We start from the raw sequence: 22,624 nt of genomic DNA, 5'->3' as shown, positions 1-22,624 counted from the left end.
TTAGAAATGTAGAGTTGGCAGGGACTTTATTGGGAGCGTATCAGTGAAATGGTCAGGACAAAACGAGGTAATACATGAAAGCCCAACATCTGAAGCCAGTATTGGGTTTTCTATTAAAAAAAAAAATTCATTGGGGTGCCTGGGTGGCTCAGTCAGTTAAGCGTCTGCCTTTGGCTCAGGTCATGATCCCAAGGTCCTGGGATCAAACCCCACATCTGGTTCCTTGCTCAGTAGGGAGTCTGTTTCTCCCTCTTCTCCTCCCACCTACCCCACTCACCCCCCGCCCACCTCTCTTCCCCCACTCCTGCACGCTCAAAAAAAAATCTTAAAAAAAAAGTCACAGCAGATCATTAAGTTTCCCTTACAAAAGCTTCCAGTGGATTTCTGTCATCCACAGAATAAAATCTGAAATCCTTTCCATGAGCTTCAGGTTCCCAGAAGATCTGGCACTTGCTATCTCTGTGACTTTATCTCCTTTCATGAGCTCCTGCAGGCTGCCCACTCTAGTCATACCAACCTTGCTGTTCCTTCCACAGGCCAAGCTCCTTTCTATGGAGAGCCTTTGCATTTGCTCTTCCTTTAACCGGGATGGCTCCATTCCAATGATCTTTTAAGTAATCAGCTTTGCCTGGAGACATGACCTTGTGACCTTCGAAAGGGAAATCTGTACCAGGTAGGCTACTTTTGATGTTTCTTTAGGAAAAAACAGGTTGTAAAAAGCAAAGAAACCTTTTGAATATGGGCTCACCTGATTATGGAGCTACTGATTTACTTACAATGCTAACAGCAACAGGATCTCATAGGTTTCCAGCAATGGATTCTTCTTTTACCTAAGCTCTTAGAAAACAACCACCACTACCACAATTAGACAAGCTTGTATTAATGGGAATTGGGACTGGGGAAGAGGGGAGGAATGGCTTTAAGGAAAGGTGAACATACAGTTTAAAGCCCATCATTTTTTGTAAGTTTGTACCATACATTTCAAGTTGCTTTTAATTCCATAACCGGTCCTAAGTGCTGAACTATTCTTCAAAGTCACTATCATTTGACCCCTCAATCCCACCATAAACCATTCCTTTTGTTTGTATCTGGGTATATATCAGTCTGAAGATGTCTACTTTTTATCATCACCCTGTTGTAGTCTAAAGTGCTTTCACCTTTCAATCATATTTAAAATATAGACCATCCTTTGGTAAATACAAAAATGTACAAGTGACTCAATGCCTAATCCCCAGCATTAGTACTGAGATTACTTGTAGTAGGATAGCAGCAGTGAGGATAAAGGAACACAGATTTAAGGGACATGCAGGAAAGAGAACTGTAAAAAACTGGGAATTAATGGTGAAAAGTAAGAGAAAAAGAGAAACTGATGATGACCAGGTTTCTGAGACTACTGCATAGACTGTGGTATCACTATCCATCAAGATAGAGGCGAAAAAAAGGTTTGAGGAATGGTGGGGGGACGGGAGGAATTAGTTTGGCACTTACTGAATTTGAGGTGCCTGCAAGAGATGTATGCATTTAAAAATGCAGGCTGTGTTATCAAATGAATGACCCCGCATTAGTATCTTAACCTCCTTAGGACTGTTTCTAAATTTGCAAAATAAGGGTGGTGTGTAAATCTCTAAAGAGAGGTTAGGATAGACCCAGTCCTAAAACTTTAGTTTTATCGACTTTATCGGCAATCTTAATTTGGCTTGGATCCTTATTTCTTTCTTAGAAGTTTAGAGTATCATCCTATCTGTGTGCATTTCACTTAGAAAATTTAACAAGAACTTTCATAAGAACTGTTAACTAGCTAGGAATTCACAAATTCATGCAACTTGTTTTCTCTTAAATTTTAAGTGATAGTCAAACAGTAGTTTCCCTTACTGATGAAAGACACACATTTAAGCTTGTTGTTCATTCCTGGGAATAATGCAGGCACTTTTAAAAGAATTATAATACACTGATGAAATTTCTTCTCCATGTATTTTTCACCTAATGGATTTGGAGAGATTGGAGACATTCCTCTAACAGGGAAAAGGAGGGAGGAAAATACAAAGGAGGCAAAAGGGGCTTAAGTTGGACAAGTAATATCCATAAGATCTACACCACATTTTAAAAAGAAAGAAATCACTTAAATTACTATCTTGCAATTTCACAATACAAAATTAAGAATTAGTAAGAAATGGAAATTAAACAGGTCTCCTTAAGTTTTATCATCTAGAATGATCTTATTTCAATATTAGGAATTCTGGAATTCTTCCTTTTTCAAATTGCACATAACCTCTTGGTTATTGTAAATTACTTCTAGGTTAAAATTAAGTTTGAGGGAAGGGGGACACCAACCTCATTGTGACATGGGTATAAGGTGCCCTGACACTAAATGCAACTCGGTTCAAATACAGACTTTGTGGAATAGCTGACATACAAATGGCTAACTATTTTAAATAAAGAGTCCAGAATCCAGGAGAAGACTCATTTGAGAATATTGTTTCCTACTGCCTCAACAGGAAGTATCACTGCTTTGGTGATAAAGAATCCCTCATAATCTTCAAGGAAATGACATCCAATTGGGCAAAATGAACAATACCACACACTGGACAGCATGTATGTCTTCAGTACTTTCTGTTGGATCAGCACCAACTGATAAATCTTGGTACGTTGAAGTATTACCACAATCTTATTCTCCCAGTTTTAAGGACCCCCACAAGCCAGACAGTGCATCACAACTTAGTAAGACAGATGAATAGGGGAACCAGAATTGAAACAAAAAGGAGTGGGAATTAAGAAGTTATTCCCTTATATAATTTTCCAGCTTAAATAAAATTTCATTTTAACAGAATAGTATTATTCTGTTAAGTACATCCATAACCCATGTAATAAAACATAAAATTGTATTGTGACTAAAAGCATAGATTTTGAAGTAAGGCAATTTGGTTCAAATCCTGGTGCTTCTAATGCGATGTTGGGAATATTTTTTAATCTCTTGAAGCCTAAACCTCCTCTTTAATTAAAAAAAAAAAAAAGGAAGGCAATACTTCATTATGGTGTTGAGAACTGAAAGTGATCATTTAAAATATATTACATAACAAAAATAAAACCTGAGAGACAAAAGAAAACACCATTTCAACTATGATTTTGTTAGACTTTTATTGTTAATATATTTTTTGAGCCATCATTTCAAAGGATCCCTATAAAACTGCAAATCTTAAAGCAGTTAATTTTAAAGGAGTCAACTCCAGTTTTTATTAATACCAGTGTTTTTTTCTTTTAGGACCACTGTGAGCATGACACTATACTGATGGCCAAGCAGAAACCCTAGTTTGAATTCTCGATGTAAAAACTATTCTACTTACTTGTGGATATTAACTTGACTGTGAAGAATATAAAGCAAATTTCTGAAAACCTGTAAATAAGCACATAAAACTACATTTCATAATCCATGGCAAACAGTTAATTCTCGATTCTTCAAGTAAATGTAACTGTAATACAGTAATCTAAAAGTTACTCTGGTGTTGAAATATGCTATCATTTTTGAGTACTGTCCTATTAATTTTTCATCCAGAATAGTTCTTTTTGTTTATATTACAGATGAAACTCTGAAACCAAGTAGGACACACAAAAAATCAGTAGTAGTCTTGGGTTAAAAATATCCCACATATCATTCAATCCAGATTTAGTGGTAACATGTTCCCAAACCAATAAATATAACATGTTTATATTTATTGTATTTACCTACTTATAAGTAACAGACCATTAAAAAAATCTGGATACAATCAAGGGTGAATAAAATGTCAATAAGATGAACTATACACATGAACTTTCAGTTTTTACCTTAAAAAATTACCCAAAAAGTCCATTTCTACTGCTTTCTCCTTGAGAAATTACTCTCTTATGTGAGTTTGTTATCCTCTAGAAGATTAAGAAAAAGTCCTTTTGTATTTCATGATAGGTTTAATCAGGTAATTAAAAACAAATTCTTATATCATCTGATATGTCCAATTACATGGGTATGATGTAACAAAAACAGTTACAAACTTATATATGCATATTTACATTATATATCCAAACTATCAAGCTAATCAACTATATCTAAAGAGATACATTAGGACATGAGTTAAACAATTTTTCATTGCTTATTAGGAAGAATGCAGTCAAGCTTTTAATGGAATATACAAGTGAGGCACTTTTGAGGTCAAGAATAGAAAGCAAATGACACTACATACTGGCAATGTTCACAAAAATCTATGTGAATCTTTAATACAAAGGTTTTTCAACTAGATTATTCTTGAAAAGTTTCAAAACTAGCAACTTACGCAATTTAAGGAGCTTTCAGGAACAATGGCTAACATCAGTGTATCAAAGCATATGAAAGTTTTATAACCACCTGGCTGCTAGGCAAACAGTACCTTAATACCTTAAAGCCCTTTTTAGGTTGTTGTTTTTTGGTTTATATAAATCACCTCAGGTTGTGATTTCTTAATGTTTTGAGTCACTGCAAAACACCTTAAGGTACTATTATTATCATGGTTTATAGACCAATTTTTTTTTAAGTGCAACAACAATGCAAGTTTCTAGTGCTTTCCGTTCTACTTAGAAATGTGATCCTGGAGGTCAAATTAAGAATGAGAATATTTAGTGAAGAATCTGTTTTCTAGGTAACTGAAGTTTTCAAAGTTTTATATTGAAAAATGTTACACTTACTTAATGCATCTTTGGGCTAAAATTAGAAACTCAGTCTTACCCACATATTCCAAAGAGTAATCACAAAGCCTAAAGTTTCAACAAAAATTTCAACAAAAGAAAAAAATTTCAACAAAAGAAACATCCTTTAAATTGCCCATCTGGAGGAAAGGACATGTTTCCTGTACTTTGAAGACATGTGGATATTAGAAAACATTTCTGTGGCATTCAGTTAAGGGGGTGGGGTGGGGAATAAAAGAAAAAATGCAAGACTTACCCAAGATATCAGATGGCACTCTACACATGAATTGAAAGTGCATTTGTATTACTTCAAAAGTTCTTTTTAGGCACTGCTGAATAACCAATGAAAATAGGTAGTTTCAAGTTTTCCCCTTTAAATTTTAACCCCTGTCCCAACATCATCCCAGAGACATACACACATTCTCTGAAGTTGTCATGATCAAATATAGGTGCTGTTTATTTATTTATTTTTTTAAAAAACTCCCTGGTTGGTAATGGGAGGAAAATCAGAATACCATTTTGGTAATGGCTTTTGCACGTTAAAAGAATTAGTTTTATAAATGCTTCGGCACATCCATTAAGTTTGATTGCCAGTTCCAAATATCAAGAAATATTTTAAGACAGGATATGTAAGAAAAAAGTGCTTAAAATCTTTCAGTGACCAAAAGACACATTAGAGAAAACGTTCGTTTTACAGTTCCTTTAAGGTATTTCTTACTCTTGCTTTCTCTGTTTGGAGGTGACCACTACTTAAATAGCCCTTTTTATTGGTAGTAGTGATGAACCCTATTAGATCCTGATTGCCACCTCATGTCTCTGGTCTATAAATCATCCAGTAGGTGGTGCTGAAGTTCCATACCGTGTATTTCTTCAGCCTCAAATGATTCCCCTGTCAAGGCAGGAGAAAAATCACTTAATTAGCAGTTCTGAACACAACGAGCCATCAGACCAAAGTCTTTCTTGTTATGCCATCTAGAGGATTTCATTTTCAATATTTACTATAACTTAAGCTGGTTTAGCCATTTGCTTATACTGCCAGATTAAAAAGCAGAGAAAGGTTTCAGAGGAAAAGCCAGTTGGCAGTGCCAAGTCTGTACGCAGAAGAAAATGTTCCTGAACATACCTATACACATTTTAAAAATGAGAAATTTAAACTATCCTTCCCCCCCACCCCCACATAGTCCTAATTTACTCAAAAGAACATTTCCACATAGGGATTCAGATAACATTATATTATCAGTCTTCTAGACTGGGTTGGAATTTGAGTGTATTATCTATAAAGATCCAAGGTGAAATAAAAACCATTTCATCACCATAGTTTTTAATGAAGAAACTTGTTTAAAATTGTAAAGGAAAAAATGGGAATGGGATGGCAAAATCTTAGCAGCAAAGTGGTTAAACAAATTGAAAATATTAATGCACAAACATTAAAATATTAAAGCATATATGTTGCATATAAAATACAGTACAGAACCAGGAGTTGCACTATACTGATTAGTGCTTAACAGAAGAAATGATTAAATTTGTTCTTCCCAGAAGTATATACACAGTTCATTTCCACAGCATTTTCCTATAGAGCCAGCAAGTTATTTTCTTCAGTTATTCACACCTTGCTCAAACCTGAATTATGAACTCAGCACTTACAAATATGAAAATTCACTCACAAGGAAAACCAATATTTCCATTTTACCAGTAAAAAGTAATTTTGAAAGTTAACAGTCTATTCTAGGAAACCAAGTTTAGCTGAAAACTTCAAGGATGAAGATCATCTGGTGTAGCAGTGTTCAATTATATAAACAGTAAAAATAAGTCTTAAAACTGCTGCTACAGTGTCATATTTTGGATTTAGTTCATCCAATTGATTTTTAGTACAAAACTAGAAATAACCTCTTCTTCATAACATCTATAGTTATCAATATATTTTTCTTCTTTTCAATGTGAAATAATACTTCAAGATGATCTATATACACAATGTTGTCAGTTCAAGCTGTCATATAAATATAAATGCTTTCTTTAAAAAAAGTATTTTACAGACAGATAGTGTTATATACATTGTTCAGTTTGATCTGGGGCAAAAGAAGAAAGCTAACACAAGCTTAAGTGTGATATGTAAAAAGAATGATACATAAATGACATTTTAAAACCTGCATAGAAATGAGCTTCAAATGGTAGTGTGATTTTAATTTTACCACTTCTGAAACTTCAAGCCATTAAAAAAAAGGCACACTTCTCAACTTTATCCCTCTAAGGGAATGTTCTTAAAGAACCCTTTACTTGTTAGAGTTTTAATGTAACACTTAAAAAGACAAAGAAAACAAAAAACAGAAAACAACAAAAAAACAAACCAACCAGACAAATTGACCCCAACTACTTTAAACCATTTGTTGGAACATTTATCCAACTACTTAGTAAATAAAACATCCAGTAATACAATGCTCTGCAAAAGAAATAAAATTATATGTACAAGACATTTCATTCACAATGTTGGATTAAATACGTTCCTGGGGCAGTTTAGTATATACTTTAACATAAATTTTGCTTTTGGCAAGTTTAAATAAAGTAAAATGCAACTGGGAAAAGTTATTGTTATGTGAATAATAAGCACTGAAAATTAAGCTTAAAAATTATTAATTACAGCTGAACATATTCTAGTTTAGCAGAATGATAAATGGAGATCTCAGGAGGAAACTTTTACATGAACTATCCAGTTACACTTTTTGCCTTGTAAAACATTTGTAAATGCAATATGATTTTTTTGAAGGAGGAAACTCTGAAAGAAAACAACTTGCTGGTTGAATACCACAAAAAAACAAAAGAACCCAAAACCTCACTTTTTTCTATAATGTTTACTCAGTCTCTTTTTATATAAAAATAAGTGTTACGTTCCCATCAGAACATTAGGCAATTACATCTGTGCTTTAAAAAAAAATTGGTCACTCAAGGCTATTAGGATATTTTTTAAAGATTTTAGATTACCAGAATGTACAGACAGAACTCAATATAAACTGTAGCCAAAGGGAAATGAGGATGAAAATAGCAAATCATTCACATGGAATAAAAACATGATTAACTAGATGAGTAAAATATTCAAAACATAATGGAATGTGACAGTAGATATATGTACATCTACTTGAGAACTAGGAAGGGGAAGAAAAGTTTAATATGTGATAATTCGTACCTTATATTTAGTTAAATATAAACATTTGTTATTTATACATAAAACCACTTTCAAAAAACAACTAATAAATGATTTAGTTGTACTTGTTTTATTTCTTGTAATTCCCAAGTGTTAACTTTCTTAGATTGATATCAACTGTCCCTTAGTGCACTTTTAGTTTATGTCTTAATGAATTCAAAACTTTAAAAGTCCCATCACCTAATGCATAAATATACAAAAAAGCCAAAAATTAATCCCTTTTAGGTTGGATATTTTATGCTCACTTTTTATAGCCAATAACCAGAAATGGTTTCCTTTTGCAAATACTCTTTACAACCTGTAACAAAACATGCCATGCACTGAAGGGAAAAAGTTAGGCATGGCTAGCATTTGTGAAATGCCAAGAACTAACAAGTTCTGCTTCCTCCACGTGTGGCCCCAGACACCAGGCAAGATTTCATATTGCTTGCCAAAAGCTTCCACAAATCCAAGTTAGCTAATTCCTGGAAACAAAGAATTTAAGCTCATTTTGGCACTGGATCCTTTCATCCAGCAGCTTTATGTTTCCCACCACAGCACCCACATGCCTCACCACAACGATGGCACATTCTCAAGGGGACATAGCAGCACATACATGGTACAATGAAAGACAAAGCTACTAGGGCTAACCATCGTAAGCAGAACTTGTCATCACTAGTGTCACATGAACAGGGATCAGAAAAATCTCCCTCTGAGTCTGACATACAATGATATAACATGCTCTCTGCACAGAGCATGCAACTAACTTGATATATGCATCTTTTAATAGGGTCTGGAGCATCCTGACATTTTCCCCTGCCATTTTCTTCATGATTAAACCTTTCTTGGCAGTATACACAGCGGGAACGTTCACCATCTTCTTTTCTTCGTTTTGACTTCTTAAATTTTAATGAGGAAGGCTGTGTCTTAAATACCACAGAGTCTTTGAGTGAACTTAACTTAGTCTCATCTCCACAAGAGTACAGATAGTCTGATTTTTTACTGTCTGGTTTAGAAAATTGAATATTGGAATCAGTATCATCTCTCTCTAAGTCATTTTTCCACATGTCAGGATGTCTGTAGTCTGCATACCGACGTATTAAGATATCTCGAGGGTTTATTCTGACAATCTCATCCTCATCTTGAAAGCTGACGTGACGGATTGATTTCAAAGGGACCTAAAAAGGAAAAAGATGAAGACGGCAATAAGAACAGTGAAGGTTAATTTTGTATGTCAATTTGGCTAGGCTGTAGTGCCCAAATATTTGATCAAACGTTATTCTGGATGTTTAAGTGAAGATGTTTCTTGGATGAGATTAATCTTTAAGATGGTGAATTATGAATGAAACAGATTATCTTCCACAACACAGACTGATTTCATCAATTAGCTGAAGGCCTTAATAGTATAAAGACTGAGCACCCCAAGGCAAGACAGAATTCTGCTAGCAGACCGCCTCTGGATGGGACTGCAACTCTTCCCTGGGTCTCAAGCCTGATAGCCTACTTCATATTTTGCCTATGTATCTTCATTATTCCATGAACCAATTCCTTAAAATAAATCTCTCTCTGTGTATATATATATATATACACAACTAGTTGGTTCTGTTTCTCAGGAGAACCCTGACTCATACAGATTCTAGTACCAAGAATTGGAGTATTGCTGTTAGTAAGTACCTAAAAAAGTGGAAATGCCTGTAGAAATGGGTAGAGGCAAACAGAGTTTTGAAGTGCATGTTACAAAAAGCCTTGAAGAGACTATTGTTAGAAATACATTAGGGACGCCTGGGTGGCTCAGTCAGTTGAGCCGATGCCTTCAGCTCAGGTCATGATCCCAGGGTCCTGGGATGGAGTCCCACATCTGGCTCCTTGCTCGGCAGGGAGCCTGCTTCCTTCTCAGCCTCTGCCTGCCACTCTGCCTGCTTGTGCGAATGCATGCTCTCTCTCTCTCTCTCTGACAAATAAATAAATAAAATCTTAAAAAAAAAAAAAAAGAAATACAGACATTAAAAGTGCTTCTGGTGAAGGCTCAGATGGAAATGAAGAACACACTAGAAAATGGAGGAAAGGTGATACTTGTTATGAAATGGTAAAGAATGTGGATGAACTGTATGTTAGTGTTTTGTGGAAGACAGAACCTATGAATGACGGACTTGGATATTCGGCAGAGATTTTAAGCAAAGTGTTGAAGGTGCCCAGTTTCTTCTTGTGGCGAACACTAAAATGTGAGAGGAAAGGGATAACTGAAGTAGAAAATTTCAGTCAGAAAGGAAAGAGATCTTAAAGAATTGGAAAATTCTCCAGGGATGGGTAGTGCAAAAATTGAGAAAGCAAGTTCTAGAGAGAATATCAAAGGTATGGCTGACCAATCATATAATAAAGAGATTATGATGTGCTTCCTGAATCCAATCAACTATCTTAGCTACAGCACTGCCACAATGGACTACAGGGAACAGAGGTAGCATGGAACCAAGAAAGGCTTTTTTGGACTTCTCGGATTTATAGGACTAGCAAATAAAGCTTTCTGAATGAAAACATGTGTTATCTTTTAAGAAAAGGAAAAATGATCCCAAGGGTGAGACTCTCTCCTCAGTTTCATAGGGCAATTCCTCAGTTTCAGTGGGCCAGAACACCTGCAACCTAGGTGTGAGGCTATCATCCACTGCTAAAGATTTAAAGATTTGGGGTCACCAAATTGGGGATTTAAAGATTTGGGGTCACCACTCTGCTGGGCCCATAGGACAAAACACTGAGCCAAAGCCAGAGGATTATTCCCAGGCCTTAAAATTTCAAAGAATTTGCCCTGCTAAGGTTTTAGACTTGCTTAGGACTCATAACTGCTTTCTTCTTTCTAAGATTTCTCCCTTTTCAAAATGAAGTATCTCCTCTATGCCTTTCCCATCACGGTATTTTGGAAGCAGGTAATTTATCTCCCTTAACAGGTTCCCAGATAGAGAGGAATTTTGCTTTTAGGATGAATCACACCTTGCAACTCACCCACACTCAACTTAGAGGATACTGAGATAAGATGCAGGACTTAGAACTGATGCTAGAATGGGTTAAGATGTTTGGGCTGTTGTGATGGGATAAATTTATTTTGCATGTAAGAAGGGATGAATGTGAGGAAGCAGAGGGCGGAATGTCAGGGGCTGAACCATGTACTCCCAAATTCATGTGTTGAGACCAATACTTCAGAATGTGACATTTACATATAAGGCCTTTAAAGGGTGATTACATTAAAGTAAGGTCGTTAGCATGGGTCTTAATCCAATCTGGTATACTTTTAAGAAAAGGAAATTTGGGGGGCTTGGGTGGCTTAGTCAGTTAAGCTTCTGACTCTTGATTTTAGCTCAGATTATGATCTTGGGATCGTAGGATCTCCGTCCAGCCAAGAGTCTGCTGGAGATTCTCTCCCTCTCCCTTTGCCACTCCCCCTGATTACACGCGTTCTCTCTCACTCTCTAAAATATAAATAAATAAAATTTTTTTTAGAAGGAGGTAGGGGAGCAGAAGTGAAGGGAGGGGAAGGGAAAAGGAAAGGAAATTTGGACATACAGAGAGGCACCAGGGGTGTGGATGTACAAAAGAAAGACCATGTGAGGACACGGCCAAGAAGCAGACATTTACAAGCCAGGAAGAGAAGGCTCAGAAGAAACCAAATGTGCCAACATCTTGATTTTGTGACAAAATAATTTTGTTTTATTAAGCCACTTGATCTGATACTTTGCTATGACAGCCCTAGCAAACTAACACACAGATACACATATATATAGCTTGGCTATATGAGTCTCTGAAAATGACTTAAAACACATTACACCCACTTATTCTCATTCTCTCCCCTTCTAACCTTCTCCCACCCCCTTTCTGGGTATATTGTCTTCCTAGGCCCAGGAGCAAATTAAATCTTTCTGGAGATAAACCAAATGGGGTCTAAATCAAAATGACCTTTTCCCCTTTACCTATACAAGTGGGCTTCTTGTAGTCACATTTCCTAGTCCTAGCCCTTGGACACAGTGATCGGTCTACAGGAAAGCACCTGATCCAGGTTGAGGCAAACTTCCATTCTCAAGATATTATGGAAATGGGGCTAAAAAAAACCCTCCAGATCTGGGCTACAGGAATGGTGGATACAGTCTATTAAATTACCAATATATAATTCCTATCAGCTTTATCCAGTGATAAACACACAGGGGCAATCCCCAGACTCAAACCAGAAACTTGGATTGAGTTTAAATAATGTTTATAATCATAAATGTAGCAAATGTACACATGAAAAAAATTTTCTAGTATAATTCAGCTACATGGAAAATGAGAAGGACTAAAAAATTTCACCTATTTGTTAATTAGTTATATTCTATATCAGAAGATAAAACTAAGAACTTACCCTATTTTGGGACTTCAGACTTCCACATTCCTTGGATATTTGCCGTTGTACATATTCTATACTTCTGCTCTGAATGTCTAGGCCTGGATGACTGAACGTTATCTAAAAAATAAACAATTTCTACTTAAGTGATAAGAGAATGTATTTATTTTTAATAAAACCATGTGCAGTATGTATTCCAAAACTTCATAGCCTATTAGTAGTGAAGCTTTTCAAAACAGTTTTAAGAAAAAAACATCACTTGAATTATCCTATTTTTTAAACTTAGGTCATTCCTCACACATTTATTTTTATTTTATTTTTATTTTTACTTTTTTTAAGATTTTATTTATTTATTTGGAGAGAGACAGTGAGAGAGAGAGCATGAGCAAGGAGAAGGTCAGAGGGAGAAGCAGACTCCCCATGGAGCTGGGAGCCCGATGTGGGACTCGATCCTGGAACCCCGGGATCATGACCTGAGCCGAAGACAGTCGTCCAACCAACTGAGCCACCCAGGCATCCCTATTTTTTATTTTTAAGATTTTATTTTTTATTTGAAAGAGAGAGCAAGAGTGAGCACGAGAAGGGGGAGGGTCAGAGAAGCAGACTCCCTGCTCAGCAGGGAACTCAATGGGGGACTCAATCCTGGGATTCCAGGATCATGACCGGGGCTGAAGGCAGTCACTTAACCAACTGAGCCACTGAGGCACCCTTCCTTACACATTAAAATTTTAATTTCCAAAGTAACACGAACTTCTGGTTTCTGATTCTGCATGTGAGGAACTTAGTAATTGCCATTCTGTCCTAACAAGCAAAAAACCTAAACAGAAAAAATATCACCAACTCTTCTCAGATCTGTGAGAGAGAGGATGACACAGTATGAACCACTGCCTCCAAGATTGGAAACAGACAGGAAAATAAAGGGAGTCACAGCTCACCAGAGTAGGTTCATGAGCAGAAACTGCAACAGAAACCAGTGCTGAGGTAGGAAAACCTGAACTATAATAGATGAGGTTCCAGAGCTCAGTGTACATACTGAGTTAAAAACTCCAAGTGAAGCTCCCGAAGTTTTGTTGGGGGTTTACCTCCAAGAGCTCAACCAGGTTCTTGCAGTAAATACCAGAGAAATCCCTGCATGCTTTCAGAAGGAGGAGGGGAAAATGAACCTTTTGTAACTATGTCGTAATACTCCTTTTTTGTTTGTTTTTTAACAAGGTCTGCCCTCAGGAGAAACTAGTTAACCAGAGCCTGACCTAGGATATTATCAGAGCCTACTTGACCTAGGAAAAGTGAAAGAGCCAACTTTAGTCAACTCTAACCATGTGACCCAACTAAAAAGTTAGAAAAAAACTGTGAAATACTTGTGGAGTTCACAGTCCAGAAGCATAGGCTCATTCTAAAAGACAGACTTAATCAAAGGACTATGGAATGCTTCCCCTCCCCAACACATACTAAAGGCCTATTTATAGCAGTTCCTTTTACCCAGTACATCATATGTCTAGCTTTAAGAAAAAAAAAAAATTGTAAAACATACTGAAAGGCAAAAACACAATTTGAAAAGATAGAATAAGCATCAGAACCAGACATAGCAGGGCTGTTGGGATTAGCAGACTAGGAATGTAAAACAACTATGATTAATATGTTAAAAGCTCTAATGGATAGACAGCATGCAAAAATAAATGAGCAATACAAGGAAAGAGACAGAAACTAATAAGGAATCAAAAGAAATGCTAGAAGTCACAAACATTAAGAGAAATGGAGAACGCCTTTGCTGAACTTATTAGACTGGACATGACTGAGGAAAAAAAAAAATCTCTGAGCTATTTAAAATAGTAGCGACTGAGAATTCACAACTAAATTAATGTCGGACATCAAACCACAGACCCAGGAAACTCAAAGAACACCAAGCAGAATAAATGCCAAAAAACACACTACACTCAAGAATATCATTTTCAAACTATAAAAACTCAAAGATAAAAAATCCTGAAAAATGAACAAAAACAAAAGTTCCTCACAGAAGAGCAAAGAATTATATCTGACTTATCCTCAGAAACCATGTATGTCAGAAGACAGTGGAGTGAAATACTTAAAGTGGTGAAAGAAAAAAATCTGTCAGACTAGAATTCTGTACCTTGCCAAAAAACAAACTTCAGAAAAGATAAAGACTTTCTCAGGCAAATAAAAACTAAAGAAATTTGTTGTCAGTAGACCTGCTTTGTAAGAAATGTTATGAGGTTATGAAGAAATGTTATGAAGGAAAATGATACAGATCAGAAACTCAGATCTATGTAAGAGTAAAGGAGCACTGAGGAAAAAAAAATAATTTATTTTCGCAATAAAATACAATTTCATTTTCTTATTCTTAACTGAGCTGCAAATAGGTTATTTAAAAACAGTAACAATGTGTTCAATCATTTATGATTATATGTATATATATATACATACACACACACTCACACATATAAAATGAAATAAATGAAAGCAATGATGTAAGACATGGGAAGGAGGAGTTAGGGTTATTTTGTTATAAGATAATCCCAGTATCTGTAAAGTGATTTAGTGTTCTTTGAAAATGGACACAGATGCAAACCACAGGGTGACAATAAAAAGTAAAAACAAACAAATAAATATAATTTATATGCTAAAAAGGAGAGAAAATGAAACCATATAAAATGTTGAATTAAACCACAATAGAGGGACGCCTGGGTGGCTCAGTTGGTTAAGCGGCTGCCTTCGGCTCAGGTCATGATCCCGGCGTCCTGGGATCGAGTCCCACATCAGGCTCCTTGCTCGGCAGGAAGCCTGCTTCTCCCTCTGCCTCTGCCTACCACTCTGTCTACCTGTGCTTGCTTTCTCCCTCTCTCTCTCTGACAAAAAAAAAAAAAGAAAAACTAAACCACAATAGACAGAAAACAAGTGAAAGACAAAAAAGAGAAACAGAAAACAAGGGCAACAAATAGAAAACTAAAAAATATATAGATATTAATTCCACTGTATCAATAATCACTTTGAATGTTAATGCCCTAAAGTTACCAATTAAAAAATACAGACTGTTAGAATGAATAAAAAAGTTAAAACCCAATTACAAGAAACCTGCTGTAAGTGTAAAGATACATACAGAGTAAAAAAGTAAACAGAAGGGGAATAATACACTATGCTAATAACACTAATCAAAGAAAGCAAATTTAATTCATTTCAGACAAGGCATACTTCAAAGCAAACAAAGTTACTGGTCATAAAGAGGGGCACTAAGGAAACCCTGGGTGGGTCGGACGGTTAAGCATCTGCCTTTGGCTCAGGTCACGATCCTGGGGTCCTGGGATCGAAGCCCACATTGAGCAGGGAGCCTGCTTCTTTGTCTCCCTCTGCCTCTTCCCCTGCTTGTGCACACTCTCTCTCTCAAAGGATTACATTAAATCTTAAAATAAAGAGGGCATTACATAATGTTATGAGATTAATTTTCTAAGACCTGTAATCCTTAATGTGTACGTGCTTAAGAAGAGAGCATTAACTTACACAAGGCAAAACCTGATAGAACTGCAAAGAGAAATATAGGTACCTATTACCACAGCTGGAGACTTCAACACCCTTCTATCATAAAAGAACAGATCCAACAGGCAGAAAATCAGTAAGGACATAGTGAATTCAACACAATCAATCAAGTGAATATAAATGACATCTACAGACTACTTAATAGCAGAATACATATTTTCTCAAGCTCACATGAACATTAACCAAGACAGACCACATTCTGGGCCATAAAACAGACTGCTAAATTTAGAAGAATAGAAATTACACAGTGCCTGCTCTTACACCACAAAGGAATTAAACTAGAACTCAGCAACAGAAGGGTAAGCGAAAAATCCCCCCAAATACAGAGATTAAACAAAACAACACACTTTTAAATAACATATAGATCAAAGAAGAAAGCAACAGAAAATAAGTAGTATTTTGAACATAACAGAAATGAAAATTGTTGGACAGAGTGAAGGAAGTCCAAATCCAAATATATTAGAAAAGAATCAGTAATCTAAGTTTTCACCACTGGAAATTAGAAAAAGAAGATTAAATCCAAAGGTAGAGTTCTAGCTAATGCAATAAGACAAGAAAAGGAAATAAAAGGCATATAGATTGAGAAGGGAGAAATAAAACTGTCCTTGTTCACAGATGACATAATCATCTATGTAGAAAATCTGAAAGAACTGATAAAGTAACTCCTAGAATAAGCAATTATAAGGCCATAGGATACAAGATTTATATATAAAAGACAATCACTTTCCTATATATGAACAATAAACATACAGCGTTTGACATTAAAAACATAGTACTATTCACATTAGCACTCCACAAAATGAAATACTTGGGCACACATCTAACAAAATATGTATGTAACATCTGTATGAGGAAAACGATAAAATGCTGATGAACAAAATAAAAGAAAATAAATGCAGAGATATTCCACATTCAAGGATTGGGAGACTCAATACCATCAAGACCTCAATTCTTTCCAAATTGGTCTACAGAGTCAATGCAATCCTAATTAAACCCCAGCATATTCTTTTGTGGATACTGACAAACTGATTCTAAAGTTTACAGAAAGAGGTAAAAGACCCAATATACCCAATACAATACTGAAGGAGAATTAAAGCCGGTAGAGTGACATTACCTGACTTCCAGGCATATTAATCAAGACAGTGTGGTATCAGCAAAAGAACAAATAGATCAGTGGAACAGAAGATATGACCCTGGTAATGGTGATAACTTCTTAGATACAACACTAAAGGCACAACCCATGAAAGAAAGAACTGACAATGTGGACTTCATTAAAAATTAAAAACTTCTGTTCTGCAAAATACAATGTCAAAATAATAATAAGACAAGCCACAGACTGGAGAAAATATTTGTAAAAGATATCTGATAAAGGACTGTTATCGAAAATATACAAAGAACTGTTAAAAACCAACAATAAAAAAACCAAACAACCCAATTTTAAAAATGGGCCAAGATCTCAAAAGGTATTTCACCAAGGAAGGTACACAAATGGAAAGTAAGCAAATGAGAAGATGCTGCATACCTTAAGTCATCAAGGAAATGCAAATTAAAATAATGAGATACCGCTACACAACTAGTAGAATGGCCAGTATTCAGAACACTTAGAATGCCAAATGCTGGGGAGGACATGGAGCAAGAGGAGCCCTTACCGACTGCTGGTGGGAATTCAAAATGGTACGGCTACTTTGGAAGACAATTTACTAATTTCTTACAACACTAAACATACTCTTCCCACATGATCCAGCAATTGTGCTCCTTGATATTTACTTGAAAGATTCAAAATCTTATGTCCAGGCAAAAATCTGCACAGCAATGTTTATAGCAGCTTTGAAGGGATAAAGTGTAGTATACCCAGACAATAGAGAGTATTATTCAGTATTTAAAAAAAAAAAAAGAAAAAGTCTTGGAAGAATTTTACATGTATATTACTAACTGAAAGAAACCAATCTGAAAAGGCTATACACGTTATGAGCCCAACTATATGACTTTCTGATCCAGGCAAACTATTAATATAGTAAAAAGATAAGTGTTTGCCAGGAGTTGTGTTTTGGTGGGGTGGAGTAGAGGTGAATAGAAGGAACACAGAGAATTTTTAGGGCAATAAAAAAACTCCATGATACCATAATAATGGATACACATCATACATTTGTACTTGTAGTATAGGGAGAAAATCTTTTGAGGAAATAATAAGGAGGAATTTGTAGAAACACCATCAGGAAAAGAATGATAAATTCAGTTGCATTAAAATTTAGAGTATCTATTCATCAAAACACCCTTTAAGAGAGTGAAAAACTACCAGAAACTAAGAGATATTGACCATAAATAAAACTAAAAATGGAGAAATGCTACTGAAAATTTTATTATTCAGATTACTCATAAACAAGGTCATAGAAGACCACTTAGTTAAAATCATTTTATAAAGGAAAAATCACAGCTATTTCTATAATCTCACAAATGCTCAATATCTCTTATTCCTAGAACACGTGAATCCTATGGACTAATTTGTCTAATTTGTTCAGAGTCTTCTGTACACATCAATGTCAATGTTTCCTATACATGCTAAAGAAAGTCTTGCATATGAATAGTTAGAACAGGAAAGTTTGTATTAGCAGTACGCCTAATAACAACAAAAACATGCAAACAACTGAAATACCCACTGGCTAGAGAAGAAGTAAGTGATTGAGCTACCAAGAAAAGCACAGGAATGCAAAGCAAATAAAACCCAAGGTAATGGTTACCTCTAGAATGAAAAGCAAGGAGATGGGACTGGGGGTGCTCTTTAAGTTGTTTGCTGTTTTCTCAGGTGTTCATTATATATATTGTTTTCTATGTATTAAATATGTCATAAATCTTCCATCAGAAGCTCACTGATACATGTTGCCTTTATTTGTCCACAATGAAATGACCTTCAGGAACTTGAAAGTAAGCAAAATTGAGTACAAGAGCTATAATGGCTTCTAGGCCTATTAGATCTTACTGACCTAATACCTGACTGAGAGCATTAACATTTTGAAAGAATGTACCTATCCATCAAAAGGATTTAAATAGCCTATAGAAGCACAGAAAATGAGTCAAAGACAAATACTTACAATGCCTATCTATGCATATCTTGAGGAAAAACCTAGTGTTTTTTTCAGCTAGTGTTAAGTAACAATTCTTCAGAGGTCTCATATCTGCAGATCTGGTGAGGAGAGGCACTGTTTGCCTTTGTTTCAGACTATTTCTATGCCAAGATGTGTGTAAAGTGAAACCACTGAAGTATATAGTGTCTTCCCAGTTTTCAGTTAGGTTTGTTTAGTATCCAGTATGACTACAAGACTGTCTCCCTCCCTGGCGAAAGTCAGGCAAAACTTACTGTCCTTTAAAAAAGACTTGGGTTCCTTAAGCCCAGGGTTCCAATGCTGTGATGCAAACTCACTGAGTATGCAACATCTACCGAGCATCTCAGCACCAACCCAAGGGGGCCTAGAAGGCCAGGGGACCAACGCAATCATGAAGCTCATGCTACTTTAATGTGCTGTTAGTAATAATGCCCTTTGTCTCTCATCTACCAGTCTTATCTTCTGTCAGCATCCATAGAAACGGCAGGTTAACCTATTAGCCAGGATGAAAATCTCAGACTCTTTGTACTTTTTGTCTAGTCCTTATGGCAAGATCATTCTGTTGCAGGGAAAGATCCATCAAGCTATCCAGTCAAAGGCAATTAAACATCCAAAGCATGTAAGTACTCTGTTGAGCATGTGTGCATGAAGCTAGATTCTGGCAATCATCTAGTATCTCACGAAGATCTATTTTCTGTAGACAATGTACTAAAACAAGCTACCACTAGTACTACAGTCCACATGATAGCTTAAATTAAATTTTCCATTCTAATTTTTATTAAACATTTTTCTTAAATTTGATTATTTTATGCCATGGAAGATGACGCATGTCTTAACATCCTGACAAAATATGGTTTCTGACCTTCAAGTTTAAGGCCAGACTCTGTAATATGGGTAATTCATTCTGTGAGGCCTATTGGGGGACATCCAAATGGACAAGTGGTATACCACTATAACAGGACTGTGCCAAATCTAAGTGTGCATTATTCCTGTTAAGAAACTCTGTAATTACTTATTAAATGCATAGTTAATATCTACTGTAGCTTTAAAGGAGGATACCTACTCCACTCTAATCCCTAATAAACCGAGTTCACTTATTTTAACATCAGCAAATGTGTAATTAAATGTCTAGTTATACAAACTCATAAAACATAACCCTCGTTTCTCTATGTCACATCAATCTTAGAGATAAGGAAAAGCTGTAAAGAAGCTGGAATTTAGATCCTAACAGTCTGGCTCCAGAAGCCATGTTCAAAATCCCCATGCTAAGAGCTGCCTGGCAAATGTTGTTAACTTCCCTCTCTGCAGTGACGTAGCATTATTTTGTAGTTTTCTGCAAGGCCACTATATTCTTCAACCAGTCCACTACTACCATCATTGCCATGCTGGGAGAAGGGCTCAGTTCTTTTCTCTTCCATCAGGCAAAAGAGTATCTTAAAGTTTATAGTTCTCCCAGCCAAAAAAGGTAGGCCAGATAAGTTCCCAGGGTCTGGAATGATATTAGTATTGTAACTTTGTGTCAGAGTCACCAAGTTTTTTCCCACTGCTCAACTATATGAATCACAGGTCTACTTCAGAATGTTTGTATATCCCACTCTCCTCCACTAGTGAGTTTTTCTGCCCATCACTCAAGATATTGGAACATATTTTGTATTTAATAGTATTAAACTGGATACCCCCAATCTTAACTATCTTATTTCCTAGGATGCCTAGATGCTAATGAGCAAATAAGGACTCCAGATGGATTGTTTTGATTCCAAAATCCCTGGAGAAGGTATGCAAACTATTTTCAGCCTCTATTTTTGCTATTATTTTTCTCAAAGTGAAACTGGCTTAAAATTACTTTTTCCTTCTTGTACCAATTAATTTTTCTTGCATTTCTTATAAAATTTCATAGTAAACTTAGACAAAAACATGCATAAACTATAGATAATTTCTATCCCCCATGAGGCAGTTTGTCATGGAGGTTGCTGTGAAGAGAAATATGAGTTATAGAAGTGCTTTCAATAGTACTCAGCATACAGTAGAGACCAGCTATGATAAGGTTCAAGGGGCCCATACTTAATCAGATTTAATGAAATATAAAGCTGCCTGGTTACCATAAAAGGAAATACTTTAATCTAAGTTAGAATAAAAAAGGAAGAGAAGGAGAAGAGGAAGAAGGTAGAAGGAAGAAACATTTAACATTTGTAAATAACCTCAGAATTCTTACAGTCAACAAGTATCAATCTAATGACATTCAGAGTTACTTAATGATTCTATGCATGAATTTCTTCACTGACAAAAACTAAAGATATTGTTTCTGCTCAAGTGTAATATTGGAATCAAAAGCACTTGATGAAAGACCAAAAGACTATAAAAATCTCATTTTAAATAGTCTTCTTGATTTCCTAAGACAATTACAGAGGTCAGATAAAATTATTAAACATGAAAACACATATAATACTTCTAACAACTAATCTGAAAATAATTAAATATGAGAATGAAAGTCATCCTCCAAAGTAAAAGCAGAACGATTCTCTGAAATTAGTGTGTTGCTTTCAGTAATTTTTTAATTTATGATAAACACCAGGAAGAAATACTACCAGGTTTCTTTATGCCACCTTCATATACCATGATATTAGAGGGGAAAACATGAAGAATATCAATATAAACTGCAGTTCTAGGTACTGGGGGAACACTCATATGTTTGACAGAACAAATCAAGACAATCAAACACTATCAAAGAAAAGAGTCTCATCTTCTGAGAAGGAGGGAAAAAAAGCCTTGCAATAGATGACAATACCAATGTGTTTGAAAAATGGCCAACATGAAAATGAAAGGGGCTATAAATTCTGAGGACAGTGGGGAAAGTGGAACTTCAGTTAAGTAAACAATTAAAAACTATCTGATCCCAAGAAAGATTAGAGATTCATCTTTTTCACCATGAAATAATCACGAGTTTATTTAATGATGATATACATCATTCAGAACAGAAGAGACCACATGTCCTAACATACAACCTCTGGATATTAGGTAAGTCTTTCACTCTGTGCTAATAGGAGTGGGAAGTGGGAGTGGTCCTATATTGGTGGTGACAGAGGTAACTGTCTTAGTCTTGCCCATCTCAGATAATGGCATCGTTACTCATTCTCTTGCTTAGACCTCAAACTTAGAAGGCATCCTGGGCTCTATTATCCAGACTCCTTTGGCTCTTCCTTCCAGAATTTACTCCTTATCTAACCATTTCTCATCATTTCTATCTAGTCCAAATCACCAAAATCTTTCACCTGGATGAAAACAGTAGCTTCAAAATTGGTCTTAATTCCACTCATGACCACATCCTAACCATCCATTCTCCACACAGAAGCCATAATAATGCTTTAAAAATGCAACTGGGACCTTAATTGGAGATTTAAAACCTTCCAATTGCTTCTCATTGAAACTAGAACAAAATTCCTATTCCTCCCAATAGCCTACTCTATCCAAACTCTACTAAATTCTCTAACTATAACTTGCAGTATATTACCACCTTTACTCACTAAACTGCAGGTCTATCAGACTGTTTCTCTGACATAACAAGCTGCTGCTCGGATACCCGTCCCTCACCCCTGGATTTTCACATGACTATTATGTTTTGTTTTGATATTATTCATATCTTCATATAAATAGCTCCCCAGAGGACTTTCCCTATCACCTTATAGCTCTATGTAAGTCCCCCTCTATATTCCTACTATTCTATTTCCCATTACTTTGTTTCATAACACC

General features: G+C 35.8%; 1 protein-coding gene across 1 annotated transcript in view; it reads right to left on the bottom strand.

Annotated features, from left to right (window-relative positions):
* Positions 1 to 3,564: 3,564 nt before the first annotated feature.
* Positions 3,565 to 22,624, bottom strand: part of SPRED1 (sprouty related EVH1 domain containing 1) — a 120,742-nt gene continuing 101,682 nt past the window's right edge. Inside the window, exons 6-7 of the mRNA XM_047737637.1 lie at positions 12,246 to 12,347; positions 3,565 to 9,042 (exon numbers count right to left, since the gene is read on the bottom strand). Coding sequence (XP_047593593.1) covers positions 8,392 to 9,042; positions 12,246 to 12,347 — 753 coding nt within the window. The 3' untranslated portion in view covers positions 3,565 to 8,391. The remainder of the gene's footprint in view (positions 9,043 to 12,245; positions 12,348 to 22,624) is intronic.

The sequence above is a fragment of the Lutra lutra genome, chromosome 7 (genome assembly GCF_902655055.1).
Source record: "Lutra lutra chromosome 7, mLutLut1.2, whole genome shotgun sequence".
In the NCBI taxonomy this organism is placed as follows: domain Eukaryota; kingdom Metazoa; phylum Chordata; class Mammalia; order Carnivora; family Mustelidae; genus Lutra; species Lutra lutra.
The sequence above is the reverse complement of the archived record's forward strand: the minus strand, read 5'-3'. Positions and strand labels throughout refer to the sequence as shown.